The sequence below is a fragment of the Cygnus olor genome, chromosome 2, assembly GCF_009769625.2.
Source record: "Cygnus olor isolate bCygOlo1 chromosome 2, bCygOlo1.pri.v2, whole genome shotgun sequence".
Taxonomy (NCBI): Eukaryota; Metazoa; Chordata; class Aves; order Anseriformes; family Anatidae; genus Cygnus; species Cygnus olor.
The window spans coordinates 8,665,857-8,689,260 of NC_049170.1; the positions used below are offsets into that span (position 1 = coordinate 8,665,857).

A 23,404-nucleotide genomic window follows, 5' to 3' on the forward strand; every position below is an offset into this window, starting at 1 on the left:
GCAGTCTGCTTCACGTGCTGCATCTCCTGCACCAGGCGCTCCCTCAGAGGAAAACAACCCCCTACAAGTGCTTAGGAAATACTGCTGTGCTGTGAACAGGAGAAATGGAAATTAAAGGGGGAACCATGCTCAGGGAGTGGACATGTGAGTGAGGAGCATCTCAGCTTCTGATACCTGTGTGGATGGTGAGCAAGATGTGCCAGCCATGGTCTTGGGGATGGCTCTTGCTGGGTGCAGCTGGCCATGCCCAGAAAAGTGGATGGAGGAAAAGCTTCACACCCCAAACCTATCCAGACACCTCCATCTGTGTTTCCATCCACTGCCACCCTAGGGTGCACAGCACAGCCCTGAGATGCCTGCTGCTGCCCAGGCTGCTCTCTCAGCTCCTGGGTTAAAGGAGTTGCCAAGGAGCTGGAGCTCACCACCCTGGCCCATGCCCACGATCAGCAGCCATGGAGACACCAAATAGGATGGCAAGAGTTCTCCTGGAATGCCCTAGGACTTTTTTACATTTTTTTTTCATGGTATTTCAGAACAGCTTGTCTCTGTAAGCCACTTCAGGAACATTTTAGTAATTAATCACTACTTTCTCCATGAGCGGAAAAAAAAAATTACAAGAACTATCTCCAGAGAAAGTTTCCATCTCTGAAGACCAGAAAAACTGATTCCTGCCTTTTTGCAAGCAAGATCAGAAGGAGAAAAATGATGAATTTTAATACACTCTTCTGCATATGCTATTAAGCCCAGGCAAGAAGATGGCAGCAGTGCATGATGCCTTCTTTCTCAACAACCTCCATGGCACAACTGGGCGCTGCCAAGAGCTAGAACAGGCTGTTGGTGATCGATAACATTCACTTTGGTGGGAGAGGAGAGGTCAGACAAAGCAGCAAAATCAGAGGATGTCCTTGATGGTTCCCCCTTGCTCGCAGTGCAAACACCGCTGGGTTAGGGCAGCGATGTGCAGTGCCAGAGCCTGGCCATGCAGCTTGGATTCGGGGTTGGTTCCTTGCTGTTACCCCAAAGGGAATCCCACAGCTCCATGGCTGGGTCCCCTACAGCCCTTGGGGTGATACAACAGCATTCCCCACCTCCGTCTCTCCCTCTAATGGGGGGATTCACATCAGTCTTATTGAAAGAGGAAAGTGGATTTGGTGCAGTCCGTATTAGCGGGCTGCTTATTAAACAGAGGAAAGCCTTCTTCACAGAAACCTACGCAGACACACACATCTGCAATTATCTTTTTAAATTCTAAATCAAAGCAAATTAGCAGCCTAGCACTGAGTAGCAAACATGATTTGATTAGGCATTTCATACCCGGGATACAAGAGGGTTTTTTTGAAGACCTCAATTACGGCTGTGAATCGTGCTTTCTCTGTGCTGTGAGGAGCTCACAGCCCAACAGTGGCAGCTCCACACACAAGATATCATTCCCAAATTCTTTTGTGCTGGCACCAGATACCACGAACACAAGGGCTGGGGGCGTAGCAGCACTCGGATCCTCACCTAAAGCATCTGCCCTCCATGCTGCTGGAATTACACAAACTTCTTTAGTTCCATTTTTAAATGCATGTTTCTAATCCTGTGGCTGATGAGAAAATCTTGAAAATTTGCTTATTAAAGTTTTTATAAAAAGCCCTATCAGATGGCCAATTAATATTTTAAATGTTGTAAATCATCCCAAGCCCTTTGGGACGGCAATACCGAGTGTCAGTGTTCGTGCCATGCAGCTGAACCACGTTGTTTCAGCTGGTCCTGCACACACAACCCCTCTGCACCATTTTTTTGGTCCCCAGGAGCTTCACCGGGACTCTGTCCATCACTAAGGGCATGGCTGCATGCTCCAGAGCTGCAGCACAGGATCCCAGATCGGCTGAGGCTGGGAGGAGGGCATCACCCCCTTGCAGAAGCAGGGCCACCAAGAGCCCGTGCTCAGGTCCTCCAGGTGGCTGGTGAGCACCAACACCAGAGACAAGGACGTGTCTTTGGGACACTCAGCATCCAAATTAAATTGGCAGCTCATTAAATGTACAACATTCTATCAATATTTAATGCTTGCTAGCTTTAAATACGGATAGCTTGTTAGCATTAAATGTGGATAAATGCATTCTTACAGGAGGGACCGTGGTGTCCAACAAACATCAGACACCTAAAGCTGTTGGGACGGGGGATATGTAAACACCAAATCTCGGTGAACGAGCCCGTTTGCAGCTGGCCTGCCTCTCACCAGCTTTCGATTCCCTCTGAGCACGGAGCAGGAGGCGAGCACCGGGAACACGGCGTCCTGCCAGGCTGCAGAGCCCAACAGCACCAACAAACCAAACAAAGCCACGTGAGCAGGCTCTGTACAGCCAGCTAAAGCTGTCCTAAAGGAAAACTCTCCACTATCCAATGCTGCCTTTAAAGTTGAGTGTCATGGCTCTGCAGGAGCACTGGGTCACGTAGAAAGAGCGGAGCTCAGAGGTGACCATGCCGTGTTCCTTCTCTGCTTCCCTGGGAGCATCCCTGCCCTTGCATCCCTGCCCTGCATGGCCACAGAGCACAGAAATGATGCTCTCCTTCCTGTATTGAGGCCCAGGATCCTAAAACTGCAGCTGCTGTCACTGAAAAAGCAACAAGCCAGTGTGTGCAACCTACACCCTGATGCTCCCGTGCCTCTTCCTGCTGCCACCTCCTGCTTCTGCAAGGGCCTGGCAGCAGCTGTTTGTGTAGGAGGAACAGCACATCGAGGAGCTGCAAGCAGTAATTGCCACAAAACCCCTCGGCACGTCTGTTGCCCGGTAATTTGTCACTCAGAGAGGCTGACATGGAGGGTGCGGGGTGGCGACACCCGCGGTGCAGAGCTTTCCAGGCACCAGGAGGATGGCTGGGCCTGCAACAGGACAGGCAGCAGGCCTGTATCAATAGGAAAAGGCACCCAGATCACCCCGTAAGGGCTGTCAGTTCCTTCTTCTGCACAGCCACAGCCACTGTCGCACATATTCACTGTCTCATCAAAGCAAGTTGTGTTTCCCCTGCGTTTTACAGGGGGAAGAAGAGAGGCCTTTTGTAACACTGCTGGGTTGTTGCTGAGAGTTTCCATCCATGCCAAGACTGATTCACTGCAAGCTGGCACAGCACAAACCTGCGAGGGACAGGCGAGGAAGAAAGCTAGAGCCTGTCTGCATCGTCGTGGCCACTACCAAAAAATGCGTACTCTGGAAGAAAATTTCCATCGTGTGCAACACAAATGGGGAAGAGTGAGTGGTGTTTGCTCAGGAGGGTGGGACCAGATGCTCATGGCTCTGTCTGTGTTGCTCTCAGGTACGCTGTCCATCTACTGCATGGTTACTGCCAGCCTCAGGGCTTGCAATGTTGGGTTAAGTTTGGTGCTAATTGCACAAGAGGCCAGCACGACTTCCTCATGCCTTGTGTCAACCTCGAGCTGCTCTTCCCCAGGGACTGAGGTTACCTGGGCTTTCTTCACTGGGTTCAGCAGCTAAAGGGCAAATCCCAGGGAAAGCAAATCAGTCTTAGCTGCTACTGACGTATTCAATTCTTTTTTAATGACACAAAGCGGTGCATTACTTTGTTAAACATCCAGGGAGCCATATTCAGCACGAAAAGGCAAAGCAAACCATCGGCAGGGAGAGACAAAGCAAAGCAGCACGGAGTGCAGCCGCTCCTGAAACCTCTGGTTTATTGCTTCCAAATCTGATAGCAGCCCAGCCTGGGAGCCGTGGTTTTGCACTGAGAAACACGAAACAGTGCAAGCTGGGTTTTGGTAAGGGTCGTTTTTGGCAAAGAAAGACAATGAAATCCTTTGGACGCAGAAAAAGTCTGTTTTTTGCCTTTGCAGGTATAAAATGGTGTGCTCCTGCTTTGTTTCCTCAGTTAGTTTCATCCCAAATACTTCATTATTTGGTAGGTTAATCATTCATTTTGCCTTTCTACTCAAAAAGCCCCAAACTAGTTTCAACCAAACTGGAAGTTTCTTGCTTTTTGCTTCAATGTAAATGGAACAATTTACTAATTTTCAGCTCTCGGAGGCTCGTAACCTCACAAAATCCCCATGCACATTTCTGGGGGAGAGGGTACACCTTCCTTCACCGCCCAGAGGCACGAGCATGAGGTTTCTGCTCTTGCTCAGCATTATCCCTGCTGACCTTTGGGGTCAGCATGGGAAAAACATGGCAGTCTTGTGCCTGTGCCAGCCTCTCAGCTGCTCCAGGGGCTGGAATTAGGTATTTTTAGGTCCCTCCTAACCCAAACCTTTCTGTCTCAGCCCTTCGCAGCCACCCAGCACTGGTGGATTTGCTGCATTCACTCGTCCTCGTCTGACACAGCCATTGAGATCAGTATTTCTTCCAGCCCTAACATATTTCTGGGTTCTCAGGAAGTCCCTGAGTCCTTCATCCACATGAATTGAGGCTTTATAATGGCTGCGGAGGTGTGAAGCTTGGCTAAATAGCTTACCAAGTGAAACGACCTGCAGCAAGAAGCAGCTCCCTCTCCTCCAGCTTGCAGCAGGGCTTTGTTCTCTTGCCGTCGTGTGCCTGACGCTCTGGGTGTTCAAACAGCCCAGGAAGGTGAGTGGGTTTGTAAGGAGGAACGGTGTCTTTCACTAAACCAGCTGATACCACTAGATAAAAGAGAAGCTTTCAATCACCAAGACCTTTCTCCAGATACACGTGCGTCCTGTAGCTTGTCCACCACCCATCTCAGCTACCCTCAGAAGATCCTTGCTCTCCTTGCAAAGCTTTCCCTTGCACTTCTGGGTCATCACAGCTCTAACGGGGCTTCCAAGGGTTGTTCGTATTGGCATTTCACCACAAATCGAAAGGAATGGCTATTTGCAAAACAAGACAGAGCTTGCAGTTCATGGGTTTGCATTTCAGGTATTTTTCCACCTTAGAGCAAAACCAACCAGAGCAGTTAGCAACAGTTACACTGCTTTCTTCTACTTATCTTCTGCCTCCAAGATTGAGAGAGATACTTTTTTTAATAACTGGACTTTATTATATCGTCTGTTGCAGGGAAGCGGAGATGGAGTTTGCAATAAAATCCTCTTGGCATGGCAGGCCAGGAAATGAAGCCGTGTCGGTCTCTGCTGACCAAGACAGAGGAGTCGTGAACAAGAGGCACAGGGGGACGTTCACGGCGAGGTGCCTCTCCAGCCTGCACACACACTCTGGGGGGGCTTGCTCGGGGCCAAACCACTTAATTTCCTTCCCAAAACCATGCTGTGCCCCCACGCTCACGTGAGGCCAGGAGGAAGAGCGCAGGCAGAAATGAGAGCTGCTCTTCACGTTGCAAGCAGCATCCTGCAGGTATTAGGGACTGGTCAGAGGCAGGAGACCAAATACATTACTTCTAGTGCCTTCAATGGCATTTTCAATATCCCAAACAGTTTATGTACTGTGCTGGGCTCTCCATCAGTAGGATGGTGCCATCTGGGAGACTACCCAAAGTGGTCTTCAGCCCTGCAAGCGCTAGTGAGCCTGGAAAATGAAATCCATTGCTTGTAAACATCTGCCCTGGCCTCCCAGCACAGGTGCCAGCAGGAACCCAGCCCAGCCACCACTATTCTTTAACCTCACCTGACTCCCTGCAATGCAGGTCTTGCTCCAGGCTGGAAGCCACCATCCTCGTGTGAAAATCCAACTCTTCTCTCACCATTTCTTCTTCTCCTTTTTTTTTTTTTTTCTGAAAGTACTTTTTTTTATTTATTTGCTTTCAATTACCTCTCAAGCAGAACACAGACAGTTCTGAGTAGGTTGGAAATGCTCATGCGTGTTTCTTCAGAGAGCTCCCCTGGGCAAGCTAACTGCCATCACCCGCTCTCCTGGCTGGCGTCACTCTGAGCTCCTCGTCCTTCTGCTGCTCCATGCTGGAAGGCTGCTGGCTTCACCGAGCTGAAATGCAGAGCTTTGCCAACGAAGCCATTTCTCTGTCTTCCCTCTCAAAGTCTCTTCACATGGCTGACAAGGATCGTAGGTCATAGCTATTGGCCATAAAAGGCTGTGAGTTCATCAAATTTAAATGATAATTAAACCAATTCCTAAAGCCAGGACAAGGTTCTGGGACTCTGTTGTGTATTTGCCCCTTGTTTGGATGCTGTGCTCCTCGGGAAGAGGGTGACTGCCTTGGCCAGAGGACACAAGGCACTGGGTGCTCCCAAAGAGACAGGAGCAGGCAGTAAAGCCCAGGCTCGATGCTGGGAAGAGCCCTCCTGCCCGCCAGAGAGGACTCTGCAATTTCCTACAGCCCCAGAGCCCTGAGCTGAACGAAACCAAGTGAAGATCAGTCCTTTAAAGACAGAGCAGGGAGGGAAACCTCTGTTTTATCTCCCTCCTCTTCGATGGAGCTGCCTCATTTAAAAGCACCTTAGTTGACACGCTTATAAAATTTGGCCTTTTAAGCTTAAAAAACTTTTTTTTTTTTTCTTTTCATTTTGAGGCAGCTCTCTATGAGGAAATGTCCTAGGCAGACACATTCAAAGTCATGTCTGATCTGGGGTGTCCCCAGACCACGGTGGGTTCTCGCTGGTAGACACAGCTGGGCATCCTGACAAAACGCTGCTTGAGGACCTTCCTGATAAGGGTGGGAGCATTTTTCCAAGCTTCACTCACTCTCCACAACTGTCTGCCCACGTACTCTGTTGGTTAAAATTCCCTTGGCAGAGCTCCGAACATCTCCTGAGGGCTCAGACAGCCTCTCTCCACTTGGCTTCCTCCAGGGAAAGCGCCTCCATCCCACTGAGGAGCTCCTCAAGCGTGCCCTTCCCTTGAGAGGAGCCTGCTGCGTTTCAGAGAAAGCTTTTTCCAAAAGTCCTGGTTAGGCAGCCAGGTAACGATGTTGGCACGGGAGGCAGCGTCATGCTGGGGAGAGCCTCGCTTGGTCTCACAGCCCTGCAGGTAGAGACAAACACCTGCAATGTCCTTACTAACATCGTTACATTCAGTACCACTACTCCATAGCAATTTTAGGAAAACATATTCCTGTTAAACCCTTGAGTTATTTATACAGGTTAGTGCTCTGTGCAGTCAGCCTCTTTTCCTTGTGTCTTTCCCCTGTTTCTTCTGTAGCCATGCCTCGGCTCTGCTGCTTGGCTGTTTCTTTCCTTTCCTCTTCCTGCAGGCAGCACAGAAAGGCAGAAGGAAGGAGAAAGGCAATGAGTTTTGACTGACTGTCAAGACATGAACTTTGAATTTAGCTAACCTGTACTTCATCCTCTCTCACTGCTCCCAGTGCTAACTTCTCTCTGAACCTCAATTCCCCTCCATAAAGAGGGTAACTCCTACATGTATCAGCCCGACCTCCTGTTAAGTCAATGTGATTTTCGAACATAAAATATATAAACATCAACAGAGCTGTCTTCTTGTCTTCTTGCCCCGAGGTGGGATAAACTAACTAAACTGTGCTTAGAAAATGTCTGATGAATTTTTTAACAGTACAGCTGCGTAAAGAGTAAAGTTCCACAACCTTCCCAAGCACATCCGTTGCGGTGCTCATCTGCTCCTCTTGACTGTTTTACATGTCTTGAGCTGTGCAGTTAATTTTTCATTCGGGAGTAGCTCAGCCTGAGTTGAAACCAGTAGGAGATGTGAAGGGCAGCATGAAAGGCTTCTGTAAAAGCATCAGTGGTAAAAGCGAAAGGAGGAAGAAGAAAGTCTGCTGTTTGACGTGGCAAGGTGATGAAAAGACATGGAAAAGACCGAGGTGCCCAGTACCTTTTTACTCTTTTCATGGATTATGAGCTCACCTGAGACCTCCTGGGCTCTTGGGACTTCCAGCAGAGCACATGGGGACACGGCACTACCCACAGAAGAAGCCAACTTAAGCTAGTTGGACCTACAAGGGTTTACAGGACACATCCAAAGGTGCCAACTGGTGTCTCTGCAAGGCCCCTTTTGATGATCTTTGACAGGTCACAGTGACTGGGGTAGGATTAGGTGGCCTTCTACAACGGGGTTACAGCAGTGGTAGGTAGGGGAAGAGCAACTGACATCATCTACCTGGACTTGTGCAAAGCTTTTGACACCTTCCCCCATGATATCCTTGTCTCTAAATGGGAGCGATGTGGATGTGATGGATGGAGCACTCGGTGGGTAAGGAACTGAACAGATGGTCACACTCAGAGAGTTGTGGTCAATGGCTCAACGTCCAGGTGGAGATCAGTAACGAGTGGTGCTCCTCTGGGGTCAGCCCTGGGACCGGTGCTGTTTTAACGTCTTTGTCAGTGACATGGACAGTGAAATTGAGTGCAACTCGGCAAGCTTGCTGATGACACCCAAGTTGCGTGGTGTGGTCAACGCGCTGGAGGGAAGAGATGGATGCAGAGGGACCTGGACAGGCCTGAGGTGGGCCTGGGCGAACCTCATGAGGTTCAACAAGGCCAAGGGCAAGGTCCTGCACCTCAGCTGGGGCAATCCCAAGCACAAATACAGGCTGGGTGGGGAATGGGTTGAGAGCAGCCCTGAGGAGAAGGACCTGGGGGTGCTGGTGGATGAGCAGCTTGACATGAGCCAGCAATATGCGCCTGCAGCCCAGAAAGCCAACCGTGTCCTAAGCTGCACCAACAGCAGCGTGGGCAGCAGGGCAGGGAGGGGATTGTCCCCTTCTGCTCTGCTCTCGTGAGACCCCACCTGGAGCCTGCGCTCAGCTCTGGGCCCCAGCACCAGAAGGACAGGGACCTGTTGGGGTGAGTCCAGAGCAGGCCACGAGGATGCTCAGAGGCTGGAGCACCTCTGCTGTGGAGCCAGGCTGAGGGAGTTGGGGTTGTTCAGCCCGGAGAGGAGAAGGCTCCGGGGAGACCTCACAGCGGCCTGCCAGGACCTAAAGGGGGACGCAGGAGAGCTGGGGAGGGACTCCTGGTCAGGGTTGTAGCGATAGGACAAGGGGGAATGGCTTTAAACTAAGAGAGGGTAGGTTTAGATTAGAAATTAGGAGGAAATTCTTCAGTGAGTGTGGTGAGGCCCTGGCCCAGGCTGCCCAGAGGAGCTGTGGCTGCCCCATCCCTGGCAGTGCCCAAGGCCAGGCTGGATGGGGCTGGGGGCAGCCTGGGCTGCTGGGAGGGGTCTGCTCAGCCTTAAAGAACAGACTAGCTTACTGCTGTCTACAGCTACAGGGTAGAAAGAAGACTGACAGGCTCTTAGAGGTGCACAGGCACGGAATGAAAGGGACTCATGGAACACTGGGCGTTTGGATTAGTTATGAGGATGGTTTTATATATTACCTTGGCAGTGGCAAAATACAGAAATAGGATGTCCACAGAGGTTGTGGAATCTCCATCCTTTGAGATACTGAAACATTTACTGGGCCTCCATAGGTCTCTTCCAGTCTGACCTCTATGATTCTGTTCCACAATTCCACTTCATGACAGACAGCAAGGAAAGCTGCAGGATGGTGAGTGGAGACCAAGTCTTCCTAACGTCCATCTAAACTGGTGGAATGCCTCTGCTATCAAAACCATGTTTCACATTTACATTTAAATAACTGATATATCAACACTTTTTTTTTTTTTTTTTTTTTACAAAAAACAAAAAACTGGGGGAAAAAAAAAAGCTTGTATTGTAGACCTAATGTTTCTGCAAGCAAGTAAAGGTTTTTTGTTGATTTTTTTTGTTGGTCTTGTTGTTTTTTTGTTTTGTTTTGTTTGTTTGTTTTTTCCTCTAAGATGTAAAAGAGACAAGATCAACAAGGACACTTAAGCATTATAATCTTCCACTACAGGAAAAGCAAGTTCATAACAGCAACCTAGTATCAGAACACTTCATCAAACTCTTCCTCTACCACCTAATCACAGGCACAGTAACATCTGTGCAAGCCAGTTGGCTCTGGACAGCTCCTGTGGTTCTTGAAAGACTTTTTCTTGGCAGGTTCTGTTTTTTTACTCTAATTGAAAGGTTAATCAAATCAGTCATACTTGTATGTTGGCTAAATAAACACACTGTCTCCACTGATGATGAAACAGATGCGTTACCACTTATGTTTCCCACAGGGTTCATTTGTTCCATGATTGCATTTGCTTTTCTCCAGGCTTCTTTATGCAATATCTGACAGCATTTTGGATAGTTCTCATAAAAAGGAAATTTACCTTTCAGATGCTATTGCATTCACACGTCTCTTAACTGTAGTAGGCTTTGGCAAAGGTGCTATGTATCCTCCACACTCCTCGATTGTGGAAAACGTGCAAGTTAATCCCCAAAAAGGTGAGAACCATTACTGAGGGGTAAGTGCCTAATTGAGTCTAGCAGCTTATGTTGCCCAGGCAGAAACTTCTAACACATTCAAATCTGGTTTCTCTCTGCCTTTCTTCCCCTCAGTGAAATGTTTCATTCTGCCAAGAGCTGTCGTAGCAGGTCTTGTTAGCTTCTAGAACTCAGTGGTGCAAATTTGTATGCCTTGTGATCGATCCTATGCACAGTTAAACAGCGCTGCTACCTCATTATATGCATCATATTCAACTCTTTCTCAAAACCAGCATTTACATTTGATATGGCAATCCACGTTTTGCAAGATATACAGAAGATATGCTGAATGCTTGACAAGTAAAAAGTATTTATTCAAGGTAAAGAAGTTTTGTGTATCACAACATTTTCAAAGTTCAAAAGCTACAACAGCTGATATCTGTTTTTAAAGGAAAAGGCACCAAAAACTTTCTGCACGCTGGTAACTAGTGTAAGAAAGTCTCAAGCCATACAGAGATTAACACAGCTTTACGTTAATTCAGTATTACACATTCTGAAATGTATTTGAAGACAAGAAAGTGTACCTTTTTCTCCCATAAAATATAGTATGTATGCACTGCATTGCTGAAATTCCTTAAGGTATGATTCACCTCACCTATTTTCAATATTCTTTAAAAGGTGTGGATAACCAAGCTAACTTGCTGAACTGTTAAGAGAAGTGATCTCTGCAGAGGTCTTTAATTAAATTGGGTTTTAGAGGTATGCTCCCCCTCAATTGACAGCGAAGAGAGGGCATAATAGCCAGGTCTGTCTGAACATTTTAAGTTATTTACACAACTCATCAGCCAACAGAACTCCCACTGCATTCCATCCTTTTTTTTTTTTTTTTTTTTTTAAGAAGTGTAAAAACATTATCAGCTTCCATCCTCAGGTCTCCACATTTGAGACTTTTCCTTAATCTCATGATGAAAAGGAAGCGGTAGTATGGATAGCTGAGCATCACACTGAGAAAAACACATAGCTCTGCAGTTACAAATAAATGGCATTTGGGAAAAAGTACCGTTTTCTCCTACCCTGTACCATACCCTTTTAACCTCTGATGCATCTAAAAACATCTTAAGCCAAAGTATGCAAACCTCATTTACTACATTTTGTCACCGTACCAAAGGTCACAGTAATGGAAATTGCTGTTATCATGTAGCCCCTTACTGCTTACAATAGAAATGGCAAATGCAGGAGTAAATCAGGATAGCTGAGGAAGCCAGAGCCAGCACTAACAGGCAACAGGCACAGTACTGACCTCTGCGGGACTTCACTCCTCTTGAAATTTACACTCACTGTGTTCCTACAGCTTGAATCTGTCATTTGCTTAAGCACCTTGTTGAACAGAGGCATGGGGAAAAAAGGCAACAGAAACAGTGGTCAAATATCAGGTGGATTTACATTTTAAGCCATAGCACAAATGAGATTTGAAATTAATAACTTCTCTGTAGAAAGCTTTGCATAAGCTAAAAATAGCCGCTTATCTCAGTTTAATGCGACTGAAACATCTTCCCTGTAAAATAGTTCTGCATAGAAATATAAAATGCTAGAAAAAAGTGTGATAAGCTATTGTTTAAAGTGATTTTTATCCGTCATTTTGAATCGTTCTTTGAATGGTTCACAAGGTGATATGATACACTTGATACTATGCAGACAAGTGAGTATCTGCACACCCCCACCAGAGTTTAATGGCTTGCTGATCCAAGAAGAAATGTTTTTAGTATGATTTTTCAACTGCTAGAATCTAAACTGGTAGAAATGTAAAGTCAGATTATGAGAACTGTGTGTGTGTGTTAGGAAAAACAACTGAATATAGATGGGGGAAAACTGATATTTTAATATTTATTTAGTAAAACTCACTATACAAACAGAACTTATCACAATAGCATAATATGTGAGCTTATAGTTTCTCCTTCCTTCAAGCTATTCCTTTGTTTCAGTAAAAACACATTTATACACTTACAACAACTTCCCCTTTAAAGCACTGGGATTTTTATATATTAAAACATACCTGGTAAAATAAGCTTAAAATAATTTTACATTGCTTGGAAAAAGATTTGAGTAATTTACTCTTACCAGAGTGCCATTGTTGCACATTATTCAAAAAGAATGAACCACCACTAAAATATAGAGTAAAACATTTAAAAGTACATTTATTTAAAATGTGGGCAAAATATCAATATAAAAGAAAATAGAGTATAAGAAATAAAAATAAAGTACAAAACATTTTCATCTTCAACATCCATAATTTAATAGACAGCAAGCCCTTTTATTTTTACATCCAAATTACACTTTTGGCTGAAGTACCATCATTTATGCTAAAATGTTTAAAAACTGGCTAATCATGATACCTAAAGTGGGCTCTTTTAAAATGGTAGTATCATACAAAACATAGTAAATTATGTTTCCTCATAATAAAATTACACATCCTAAAAAAGATGCAGTTGATTTTTGCTTTCCTGCTTTAAACTGCTCTTCATCCTTAGGTAAACAGCTAGAAAACAGCATCCACAGGAAGTTTTAGTTACTTTGTACAATGGCTGAACAGCTAGATTTAATGCTCCAAGGACTCCGAAGCAGTAAGGCATTTTACTATCCATCAAGTAAATTTATATGTATGCTTGTTAAGGAAGAACAACGTTAAGAAACTTTTATAAAGCAAACCCATAAAGACACAGAACCCTTATTGGTCCTACACTGCGTTTATCAGAGTTTATAATCTTCAGTAAAAAGCTATTTTTGTCATCTGCAAGTCACAAGTGACAAACATTTTCCTTAGTGACAATTTTTTTGCTTAATATTGCTTAATATGCTGCTCCTGGTACTTTCTGATAACCCTGAATCCCACCTCCACTGAGGTATTATTTTTTGTTTTTAAATCAAGAAGTAATTCTACTTTGAATTTAAACTAGGTTTCTGGGTGTTCAGTTACCTTCTTATCAAGTGAAGATTATATATCCCAAAAAATAGTAAGTAGTTAGTTCCTAATTCAGAAAGCTTGTAGTAAATCACACTTCCTTAGGCAGCTGATAGCCTTTACACAAAAAGGATATGATTCATAATCCAGTGTTTGAGTAAGTACTCCGGTCAGGACAAACTCAGCATTGTGGACATCTGGAAATATTGAAAACATACATAGTTTACACCATACAAAGACATTCTTCCTTCTGCAGATGCATTAAGAGGTGCCATTCAGTACCTTTCTGCTCTTCATGGAAAAGGCATAAGGGAATATGGTCCCACCACTACCAGTGCCCCGCTGTTAGCCATCCCACACTTCATGCCACATACATCAGGCTTCCCAGTGTACCCTTTTGTTAGTAAACACAGTATGTTTGTGGGTTCTACACTGAAGCAAAAACAGTTGAAGTGGAAAAAAAATAAAAAACCAGATCTTTAACTAAGTTGACTAATAATGAGAATTAATCTTGCACCATGCAGCACCAAAACCCCAAGCTCAAGCCCACCACCAGAGATTTGTGCTGACCTGGCTAGAAAATACCCCTATTACAAACACCTAGGAAAACGCTGCCTCAGATTTCTCCATGCAGGATCAGCCACATACCCCTCTACTAGTACCTGAAATGTTCAACAGGCATCTGTACTTGTAAAATACTAGAAAAATAATCAATACTGTACAAATTACATCAATCGCTTATACATACCTATGCCTCTAGCAAAATATTCTCGACATAAGTGAAGGTCATTTTCACAGGAAATCAAGATTATCTCTGGCAAACTCTAAATGAGAGAAAGCAATTGTAAGCTCTGAGTAACATAGTAAGATACTACCAGTAAGTTTTAGGAAGCAACACTCTACGTACTTTATTCTGCTTATGCTCCATGAGTTTTCGAAAAGAAGGCTGTTTGGATAACACTTTTCCTCCTGCGCATTCCACAATAGCTTTCATGGTGGAAAGACTGGGACAAATTCCAGGTGTAATGTAGAAGAATTTTCCCTAAAAAGAGAAACAAAAGAATAAGAAAGCCTTATTTTGGTAACCGATTTCAGCAGTACATTTAATTTTCGTGTGACTCATGCAATCATGGGCGAGGCTGTAAACAATTTATAGTGGCAAATAGCAACAAGCCCAACAGTCGATGAGCTGTCTGTAATTACCACTGATCTGCTTTCCCTGGAGGGACAAATCTGCAGTTTTGATAAATTTGAGTAATTTGGGTATGCCTATTTCATAACCCTTAAAATAACAACCACGAAACCATCAAATGACCACTGGGTAAACTACGATTAAAATATATAATATACACACATATATATTAACTGCAACTTGGTAAGACATGCAAGAACAACAAAGCTCCTTCAAGCACAGGGATGCCTAAAGGGTTGCAAAAAAGCTTTTATTCTTTAATTAAAGCTTTCATTCTTAAAATTAACATCGTAATACATTAATTACATATATTACCTCATGACAAAAAAGAACAATTGCTACTTGATTGAGACTGATATAGGTGAACAGATCACAAAGTAGATTATCTCTATGTTTAGCAGCTAGGTATAAAAAGAAGTTCTTGCTAAACTGCAAGTCTTGCTAGACTGCAAAACTGAGTGAAACTAACACTTAGATATAATAAAACACAAAGATGCCTATTCATTAGAGGCTGTGAAAATACACTTTTTAGGTGGTTTGCCTCAAAAAAGACTCCAATTCAATCAGGCTGAAAAATCTCTAGCAACTTGTATTTTCACTTACCTCTCTGCAAAGCAGTATAAATTTAATCGGAGGCATCAAAACCACCTTGCACCATCCTAGCAAACTGCCTGGTGCTAAGTCCGCTATGCAAGGGAAATCAGAGTTAAACTTCATGAGGCTGAAATGCACACTTTCAACTGCCATTTTTCAAAATGCAAGTTTTTTGTAAAAGAACAAATACTGTTTTTATACACTGAGCATATTTTTTTCCCATGTACAGGATCCAGTCACTCAGACGCATCCCAAAAATGCTTAGGCGGGAAATATACATTAAGTCAATACCAGAATTTGTAACAAATAATGTGTGTTATATGCTAGACTGTTTAATTGTCCTCAGCTATACAAAGCTGTTGTTGTCCCGATACTGAAAAAAATAGGTTGAAAAGCTTCAAGCATTTAAATGCCCTTCTTAAACTACATACCTTGAACAGCGGAGCCACTTGTGCTCTCTTTAGGGACTCCTCTAAACTAAAGCAGAAAAGCACCTCAGCTTCAGCATCCCTCAGCACAAAGTTCTGCTCGTCTGAAAAAGACAAAAGATGTTAACACAGGCAACACAAAAACAGCAGCATAATGTAGGAGCTAACCTGATTAGAAAACACCAGTGGCAGATTGGCTCTAAATGGTAAACAGGAATTTAACATGATGATAGTACCCCTTCTATTAGGCTCCTTGTGAGGAGCCACTACTTGGAGAATAAAGAAGAATACTTGGAGAATAAAGAAAAATTCTCCACCACTACTTGGAGAATAAAGCTGTGTTTTACAATTGTAGATCCAGCAACAGCCGTTGTCCAATAAAGTCTCCTTTTCTAACTTATTGGTGCAACATACCCAGAAACTGTCTCCAAGCCCTCATGCAGCCTTAACAAAGCAAACTTTCAGCCTATTTCCCTTCTTCCTGTTATTCAGCTGATTTTATTTTTATTTTTAATTCGGGATGGGATTTTGGCCCTAGCTTCACCATTCCACAAAAAGGCAGGTTAAAAGTATTTCCAAATTAGATTTAGTTCAAAACATCTAAGTTCAAGGAGGAAAAAAAAAATGTATGGAGAACTGGTCTTCCTAAAGACAATTTTGACAACTTGCAAGAGATGGTATTTGTACTCTTCCATAAAAAATAGATCATCAGTGGGACGATTCTTCCAAACTAGTGCTGTTTTCCATCATTGAACCACATACAAAAGTAAAGGCAGCCTATTAGCTACAAGTCTACTAAATTTCGGTAGACAAGTATTTCAAGTACTAGATCAGAACAGTCATCCTTATAAATCCCCAGACTTTATTTATCTACTAATAGCTTTCAAATGGATTGATTTTTCAGTTCACTGATGCTGAACCAAGCACGTTGCTTTCTCCAGATTAATAAAAATGTTTGCTAATTTATTGGTTAATTATCCACTGATTTAAATCTTTGTGATGGTTAGGCAGCAATTTAGTTTGCTCCTTTCCAACAAATTACATAAAAAGCATAAAAAAAATCATAAAACAAGTAATCAGCCTTTAAAAAGATTTTCTTCAGACCCAGCCTGTCAAATCAACCTAAACCATCTATTTTGTTATTTTCAGCTGTCAACAGTAAAGTACAAAAATAAAGTTTATATCTTCCAACACAGTTGCAGAACTAAATTAATTTGTTTTATTATTTAAATGAATTCTTGTATGCATTTCCAACAGTGACTTAGTTCTTTACAATTTATATTCTAGAAGAATTACTGAAAGCAAAAACATTTGGGGCTTAACAAGTAATCATAGATAAGATCTATAAATGGCTACAACAGAGAGACAGACAATGCTTAACAACATCCAACTATTTATTAACCACTCTAAAGCAATATCTAAATACTTCATTTTTTATTTATTTTTTTTTTAACTTAATGGAAAGAAACTGGATTAAATCAAATGAAAATTACGTGCAACATAATGTTATATAGGAACAAGAACTTAGTGAAAAAGTATACATCATTTCTTCTAGTGACAACTTTATTTAACCATACCACAGTAGCCTTCTACCTCAAATACAAACTAGCTGCTAGTGTAATTGTTTAAACTTTATACATAATTCTCCACTGGTTATAAACTACAGAGGTCAGACTTGCTGCTGACTTTAAAATCTGTGTTTCACAAAACTGAACTCTTTAGAAAACTGGCAAGAGACATGAAAATTGAAGTCAAAGCAATACTCAGGCTATATTCACACACCTAAATCAACCAGCCTGAAGTTTATTATAGGTACCAGTTCAACTTACCAACGAACTTCTGGCATTTGAAGCACTCTTCTAACCACTCCGGAGTGACTATGTGCTTGACTACAGAAATTGCTGTCAGGAACTTGACAGTGCGGGTCACTTTACTGGCAATGAGGTGGGTGCATTTCTGGGCTGATTCTGCTACTTCGCCTCCCAGGATATACAGTTTCTGAAAGTTGTGCAAAATACAGATCAGAATGAAACAGTCCTTTATAAATTATAAGGGGAAAAAAAAAGTGGAATGATAACAGTTTAAATTTAAGCTCCTAATGAAACAGTAAACATAGGAGAGTTTCATATTACAGTAATTCCTTTATTAAAACTGATTAAAGGACAGAATTTACAGCCATGAAAAACCCAGGTATTTCCAGACACATCTCATCTGGCTAGACTGAGAGCTACCTTCTGAGTCTGCAGCTTTATTTTTTTAAAAAATAAAATAACCCTAAGATACAAATCTTTTTTTTTTTTTTTTTGGAATTGAAACATGCTATTAAGCCTGAATAGGCAGAAAATTTAATAATTTTGCTCTTTTCCTCTCCAGAAGGTATAATATACGCTGTAGCTATGGTGAACTTAAATTTTGCTACTCTTTTCTTCAAAGAAAAAATATTCTCATGAAAAACATATATTCTTTAAATACATTAGTTCCCCATGCATTTAGATGGTATTGAGTAACTACCATTTTCTCCTAGGTTTAAACTACCGTACCCAAACTATCTCATCACAGCTGGCAGCTTGTCAACTAAGATACAAATCATTATCTGACAAGATTAGTAACACAACTAACCAACTGGTAAAGTGTATCAAATTATAAAAGGAGTTCTGCTTCCTCTGATAAAAAATTAACAATGAAAACATCCAAAAGCATTTGGACAGGTTCACTGTCTATGCGCTACAGATTGCTGATTTTTGTAAGTATTTTGTACGAGTAAGTTAAAAAACAAAAAGAACTATTTTAAAGCATAAATATTTAACACACTGTGGTGTTTTTAGTACAGCAGTCATCTGGAGTCACCAAAGCAAGAGGCCTACTGCGTGTATTAGAAGCCCAGAAAGACCTCTGGCTTCCCTCTGTACACCACTGCTCTGAGAGCAACGAACAAGTAGGATACACAGGCACAATGTTTTCAGTTCTTTCTTACTGTGCTGGCTAAGTGCTGGTTTGCATCAAGGTGATACACAAAAGCACTATTCCGTGACACTGAACCTCTTCACTCTTTATCTCCTGAAGGGTATGCATAAACACATTGTGAATACTAAACTTGTACACCTACAAAAGGCAAAAGCCGTTATTTTCATCCTTAATACACGTCCACCTCAAACACTGTATTGCTATGAGTGCAGATCTTGTAAGATTTCTACTCTAATGCTTAAGCAGCCCTTTGGGTATACAGAAGAAGAGACCACCCCTCCAGCTCAAGAAGATGGGAGGTATCCAGCTTCAGAAAGGTATTCAAACTCTGAAAATCGTAATGGTATCGTCACAGCTAAGTTTGGCTTCAAATTCACAAGACTTGAGGCTGAAATTTATTTATATGCTTGTGAGCCATAGCTGTAACAAAAATCAGATTCTTTGATTCTTTGTATAATAAACCTGGTACCAACGTGACAAAATGAGGAGCTGTCACTGGAACTTTATTGAGATTTACAGAAAAATAATTTACGTTTCAAAATATTCAAAAATCAAGCTTCAAGTGCAAACATTTTAAGGGAAAAAAACTACGGATTCCAACTATTTTGAAAACAACCCTAGGTATAATAAAGAAATTAGGTTATTTGGAGAATGCCTAAGTGATGCATATTTCTAAGAAGCATAGTAGACCCAAACTAGTCCTCCTTTACTTTTGATTAACCTGAGTAGACACAAGTGGCAGGATCTTTCATGCCCTACTGAAGTCAGCAGTTAAAAAAAAAAAAAAAAAAACACCACAGTAACGCTGTGCCACAAACCTCAGCCAATATGTGACAAATAAATGAAAATTTCTTCTTTTTGACCAAATATTTAGCACTTATTAAGGTTCAAGGAATGACTGGATTTTTATATCATTAAAAGAATGTTATAAATTATTTAGAGGTAAGTTCTGGGAGACATTTATTAGAGAACAGAACAAAATCTCCCTTGGAACACATTATCTCATGCCTGCCATAAGCTTTGTCATCAACTTCCTTCAAAACATTTGGCATCACAGATAACAACAGATAATAAATAACACTTGAAGCAGCTTGAGTCTTACCCAGCACAACAATCACTGCTTTCCTCACCTAAATTTGGCCATGAAGTTTGCTTACTTTAAAAATAAATAAATAAATAAATGTGTAAGGGGCCTCTTTGCCTTTTAAAAACATCTTACGGAACAAAGAACAGTAGCAGAAAAGCAGGAAGTACACTACAGCAGAACAGTTATCAAATAAAACTCAGTCCACATAAATGACTGATCTCAGCCCCAGTAAGCATAGGTTTTTATCCATCCCATTAGATACAGGCTAATCAAGTCTTACTTTGTAAGAACTCAATGTCCGTGAAAAAATAAAAAAAATTTTTAAAATTCCATGTAGTTCACATGAGGTTAAGTGAAAAAAAAAAGTCACCTTGATGTACTGTTGAACTTGCATAGGCTCAAATCCTGTGAAGAGTACCATCGGTGTCAATTCTGGGGTGAGCTTTTTAGTAGGTGGCGGTAGGTCTTCAATCCTACAAGATACATGAAATACAGCAGAATGTGAAGTTTGGGCCAGAAGTCATTTTTTTAAAAGCAGACAAACACACTCTTTGCAACTTTTAGCAATGAAAACGCTCAGATGAATGAGAATTAGGCAGGAGTAGTCTTCTGGATGAAAAACTGTTATGCTCAGAACAGAACATTCTCTCCCAATTCTGTTCTCTCCCTGTTCTCTTATTACTCCACTCTCGTTATTCTTCTATTCCTGCCACTTGAGTAGCTGGCAATATGCAAAAAATCCTGCTAGTTACTGCAATTAGCAGGGTACAGGATGGAACTGGACGGATGGGCAGCTGACAGTTCTGTGGTAAGGTAAATTAAGGACAAATTGGTAAAAAAAAAAAAAGGTAAATTAAGGTAAATTGTTCTTACCGTGCTCTTTTGGAAGATGGCTGAAGACTGGGTTCATTTTGCTTTGGTTTCAAAGGCAACCTCACACCCTGAAATTAGAGCATCTACATGTTTACATCTGAATTGAGCATAGAACCCTATTTTTGTTTTAAAGCAGGACAAGCATACACCAATGTTCTAAGACTATACTTAAGAAATAAATATACACGAGAAAGATGTGCTGCCAAATGCGTACTGGTGCAATGACTGCTTACACAGCTGACTCAAGAGCAAAGCTGAGCACTAACCAAAGTTTCTCCACAAAGTTAGGCAACGATTTAACTGAATGCCAAATACAAACATCTTTCCCCTTTAAGTAAAGCTGATAACCATTATTTGAAAACCCAAAGAATTAAATGAGACTGAAAACCCTGTCCATTTATGAGACACATGAACACCACAGTAGTCTTCCAGGAACTTAAATATTAACAGAAAATAGCAGCACCTGTATTTTAAAAACTCAAGTTCCCTATTTACAGGAACAGAAGCTCCAGGGGATGCTTGGGTACTTGCTGCATAGACACTCCTGCCTCCTCTGTACTAGCTCAGTCCCCCACAGGGGTTTGCTCCCCACTCTCAGAAACCTGTAGTCTTACGCGAGAAAATCACTAGTACGAGCAGCTGGGAAGAAAAGCTCAAGCGGTTTCTTCTTGACAGATGTTCCAACTACACTATGGAAATGCAAAAAGTAAATTGCATCAACACCACGTGACAGACAGCTGTCCTCACATAAGGACCCCAGACTTTAAATCGCAAGATGGAAAGAACTGCCTGCTGTAGAAGGCAGTGAAGTACCTCGTCTGACCCTTTCACATGCCCAGTGTTTTCTATGACCAAATCACATTGTTTGTATGTAGGTGTCCTGAAGGGAGCTGGACAATATTAATTTCAGAGGTCTCTTCCAATCTAAATTACAAGATTCTTACTACACATGGAAAAGAAAGGTACCTATACAGTAAATATTGAAAGGGAGGTACTTAAATTAAGCTTTCTGACCCCTTAGTTTTCTGCGTTTGCCGTGTAAGCAAAAAAAAAAACAAAAAAAACAGACCACCACTGGTCCAACTGAACCACACTAAAAATGCAGATGCCAATTTTAAGATGAGCTCAAATACTATGTAGGTGCAAGGGCTGGTGGTAACAAACCCAAAAACGAGCTTGTGAAAAAGCCATCTTAAATACTACTAGTAATAGCACATACAAAATCTCAAGTGATTATTTTTGGGCCACTAATAGAACGCATCCTTCTTCGAGGAAATATTACTTTTTTGTTGTTGTTGTTTTGTTTCAAAAAAGCTACTTAAGAGGCTATGACACCATTTCACAGGGGTCTATAAAAAAATCATTTTGAACTTCAGGTCATGGTAACGGATGGCTACTTCTGAAGTTCCAACATATTAAACAATTAAATTGTACTAATACTTTAAATGGGATCTGGGCATTAATTAAGTTATGACAGTTATTAAGCTGTTTTCTGAAGAGTATACAAATGGACTGAGGTAAGTGATCCAGAATACAAAAGCTTACACAAAAATATTTTTGTGTAATGTAAAATGTTATCTCTCAGTCACTTGTACAAATGAACCGAAAGCTCATTAGCTCAAACTGGGAATTACCTATCTCAAGACAGACGCTGTGAAAACAGTTATCATGTATAAATCTGGAATGGAAGGAGAAATTACCACACAAAATCTTTCAGTCTAAAACTGAAACAGTATTCTCCAAGCTCAGAACAACGAAACAGCTCAGAAAAAGTTGCTGTTCCCACCTTAGCTCTTATACACATTTTACGTTTCACAGCTTTTATTGCAGGGTGTATTCTAGACGTTTCAAATCCTGTTCCTGCCATATTCTTAGTTTCCTTACTGTTGCTGATTTACACTGCTGTTATTTCCAGACTTACCAGCATCACTTAAAAAAAAAAAGCATTTTTAAATTACAGAATATTTGGTACACATGCACATCGCTTTAGTTCTTACACTATTTTAAAGACAGGATACAAAGTACTTGCAACCCATAATTTATGTCATCGATTCTATTTAAAAAAATAGTCAAGATTCTAACAAAGTTATTACTGATTTTGGGTGCTTTACACCTCAAAAACCTTACTTGGCCTGTTTCTGTAAAATCAAAGAGTGATGCACTAGTCCAAGATCTCTCAAAAGAAACTTGATTTTATATAATACAATGCAGTTTATTAGTTCTGTAAAAGACCATTTCTCAGATTTATAGAATACTAACCTGAAGCACACCAATGGTCTGTGTAGGTCCCTCTGGCACGCTGTGCACACCATATGGCTCATGTGCTCAAACATTAGAAACACTAAGCAGTAATCTGACAAAAACAGCTACATAAAACTCAACATACCATTAGAAGTTCTGGTGATACCTTCAGTGGAACTCTCCAAGAATCTAGGAAGTGAAGAATACAACAGACGTGAAACCACTGCAAAATTATTTACAGCAGAACACACATGCTTCTATTGATTAAACAGGTACATATGTAAGTGCTACAGAACACAGGATTTGGGGACTGGAATTCTTACCCAGAAGGTTGAGAACTAGATGTTGACTAGGAGAAAGCGGATCTTGAAGACTGAATACTGTATAGCGGCTGTGCTGTATCTGCCGTAAAGCTTCAAAGTTTCCTAGCAGTATGTCACAGAGCCACTGTGCATTTACACAGGGTATTCTCCACTCTTTGGCTTTCTCATATTTCAAGCCACTGGGTCTTTTTATTCAGAGATGAGGAAAAAAAATATTTGATAAAATAGGTAAAATAGCATTTATACCAATAAACTTTAAATACCAGTATTTCTGTGTTGGTCTATCTGTTTTAACTGTGATAGGGAAGTAAAATGCTCTACATATATTCTGAAAATAATTTTGCTCTATGTACTGGAACAAGCAAAGTCAACTCAGGGAGAATTTCTGTCCCAAACTTAATCAGATTAGACCTGGATTTAATTCAATTTTCCCTCCCCCAGCATTTTAAAACAATTATTCCTTCCCCCCAGTAGATTTTACTTATAGATGATGCAGCAGTCAGCATCACTTACAAAATAACCTTAAAATAGTGAAACTAGCAATGGCTTTTCTTTTGCCTGTCTTCGGTAGGCC

General features: G+C 41.7%; 1 protein-coding gene across 2 annotated transcripts in view; it reads right to left on the reverse strand.

Annotated features, from left to right (window-relative positions):
• Window positions 1-9,652: 9,652 nt before the first annotated feature.
• The window catches only part of PAXIP1 (PAX interacting protein 1), a 36,313-nt gene continuing 22,561 nt past the window's right edge, over window positions 9,653-23,404 (reverse strand). For both annotated transcript variants that reach the window (XM_040548351.1, XM_040548350.1), the window contains exons 12-21: window positions 22,831-23,015; window positions 22,653-22,696; window positions 20,267-20,334; window positions 19,764-19,866; window positions 17,172-17,340; window positions 15,346-15,446; window positions 14,036-14,170; window positions 13,877-13,952; window positions 13,265-13,325; window positions 9,653-12,826 (exon numbers count right to left, since the gene is read on the reverse strand). In XM_040548351.1, coding sequence (XP_040404285.1) covers window positions 12,811-12,826; window positions 13,265-13,325; window positions 13,877-13,952; window positions 14,036-14,170; window positions 15,346-15,446; window positions 17,172-17,340; window positions 19,764-19,866; window positions 20,267-20,334; window positions 22,653-22,696; window positions 22,831-23,015 — 958 coding nt within the window. In that variant the 3' untranslated portion in view covers window positions 9,653-12,810. The remainder of the gene's footprint in view (window positions 12,827-13,264; window positions 13,326-13,876; window positions 13,953-14,035; window positions 14,171-15,345; window positions 15,447-17,171; window positions 17,341-19,763; window positions 19,867-20,266; window positions 20,335-22,652; window positions 22,697-22,830; window positions 23,016-23,404) is intronic.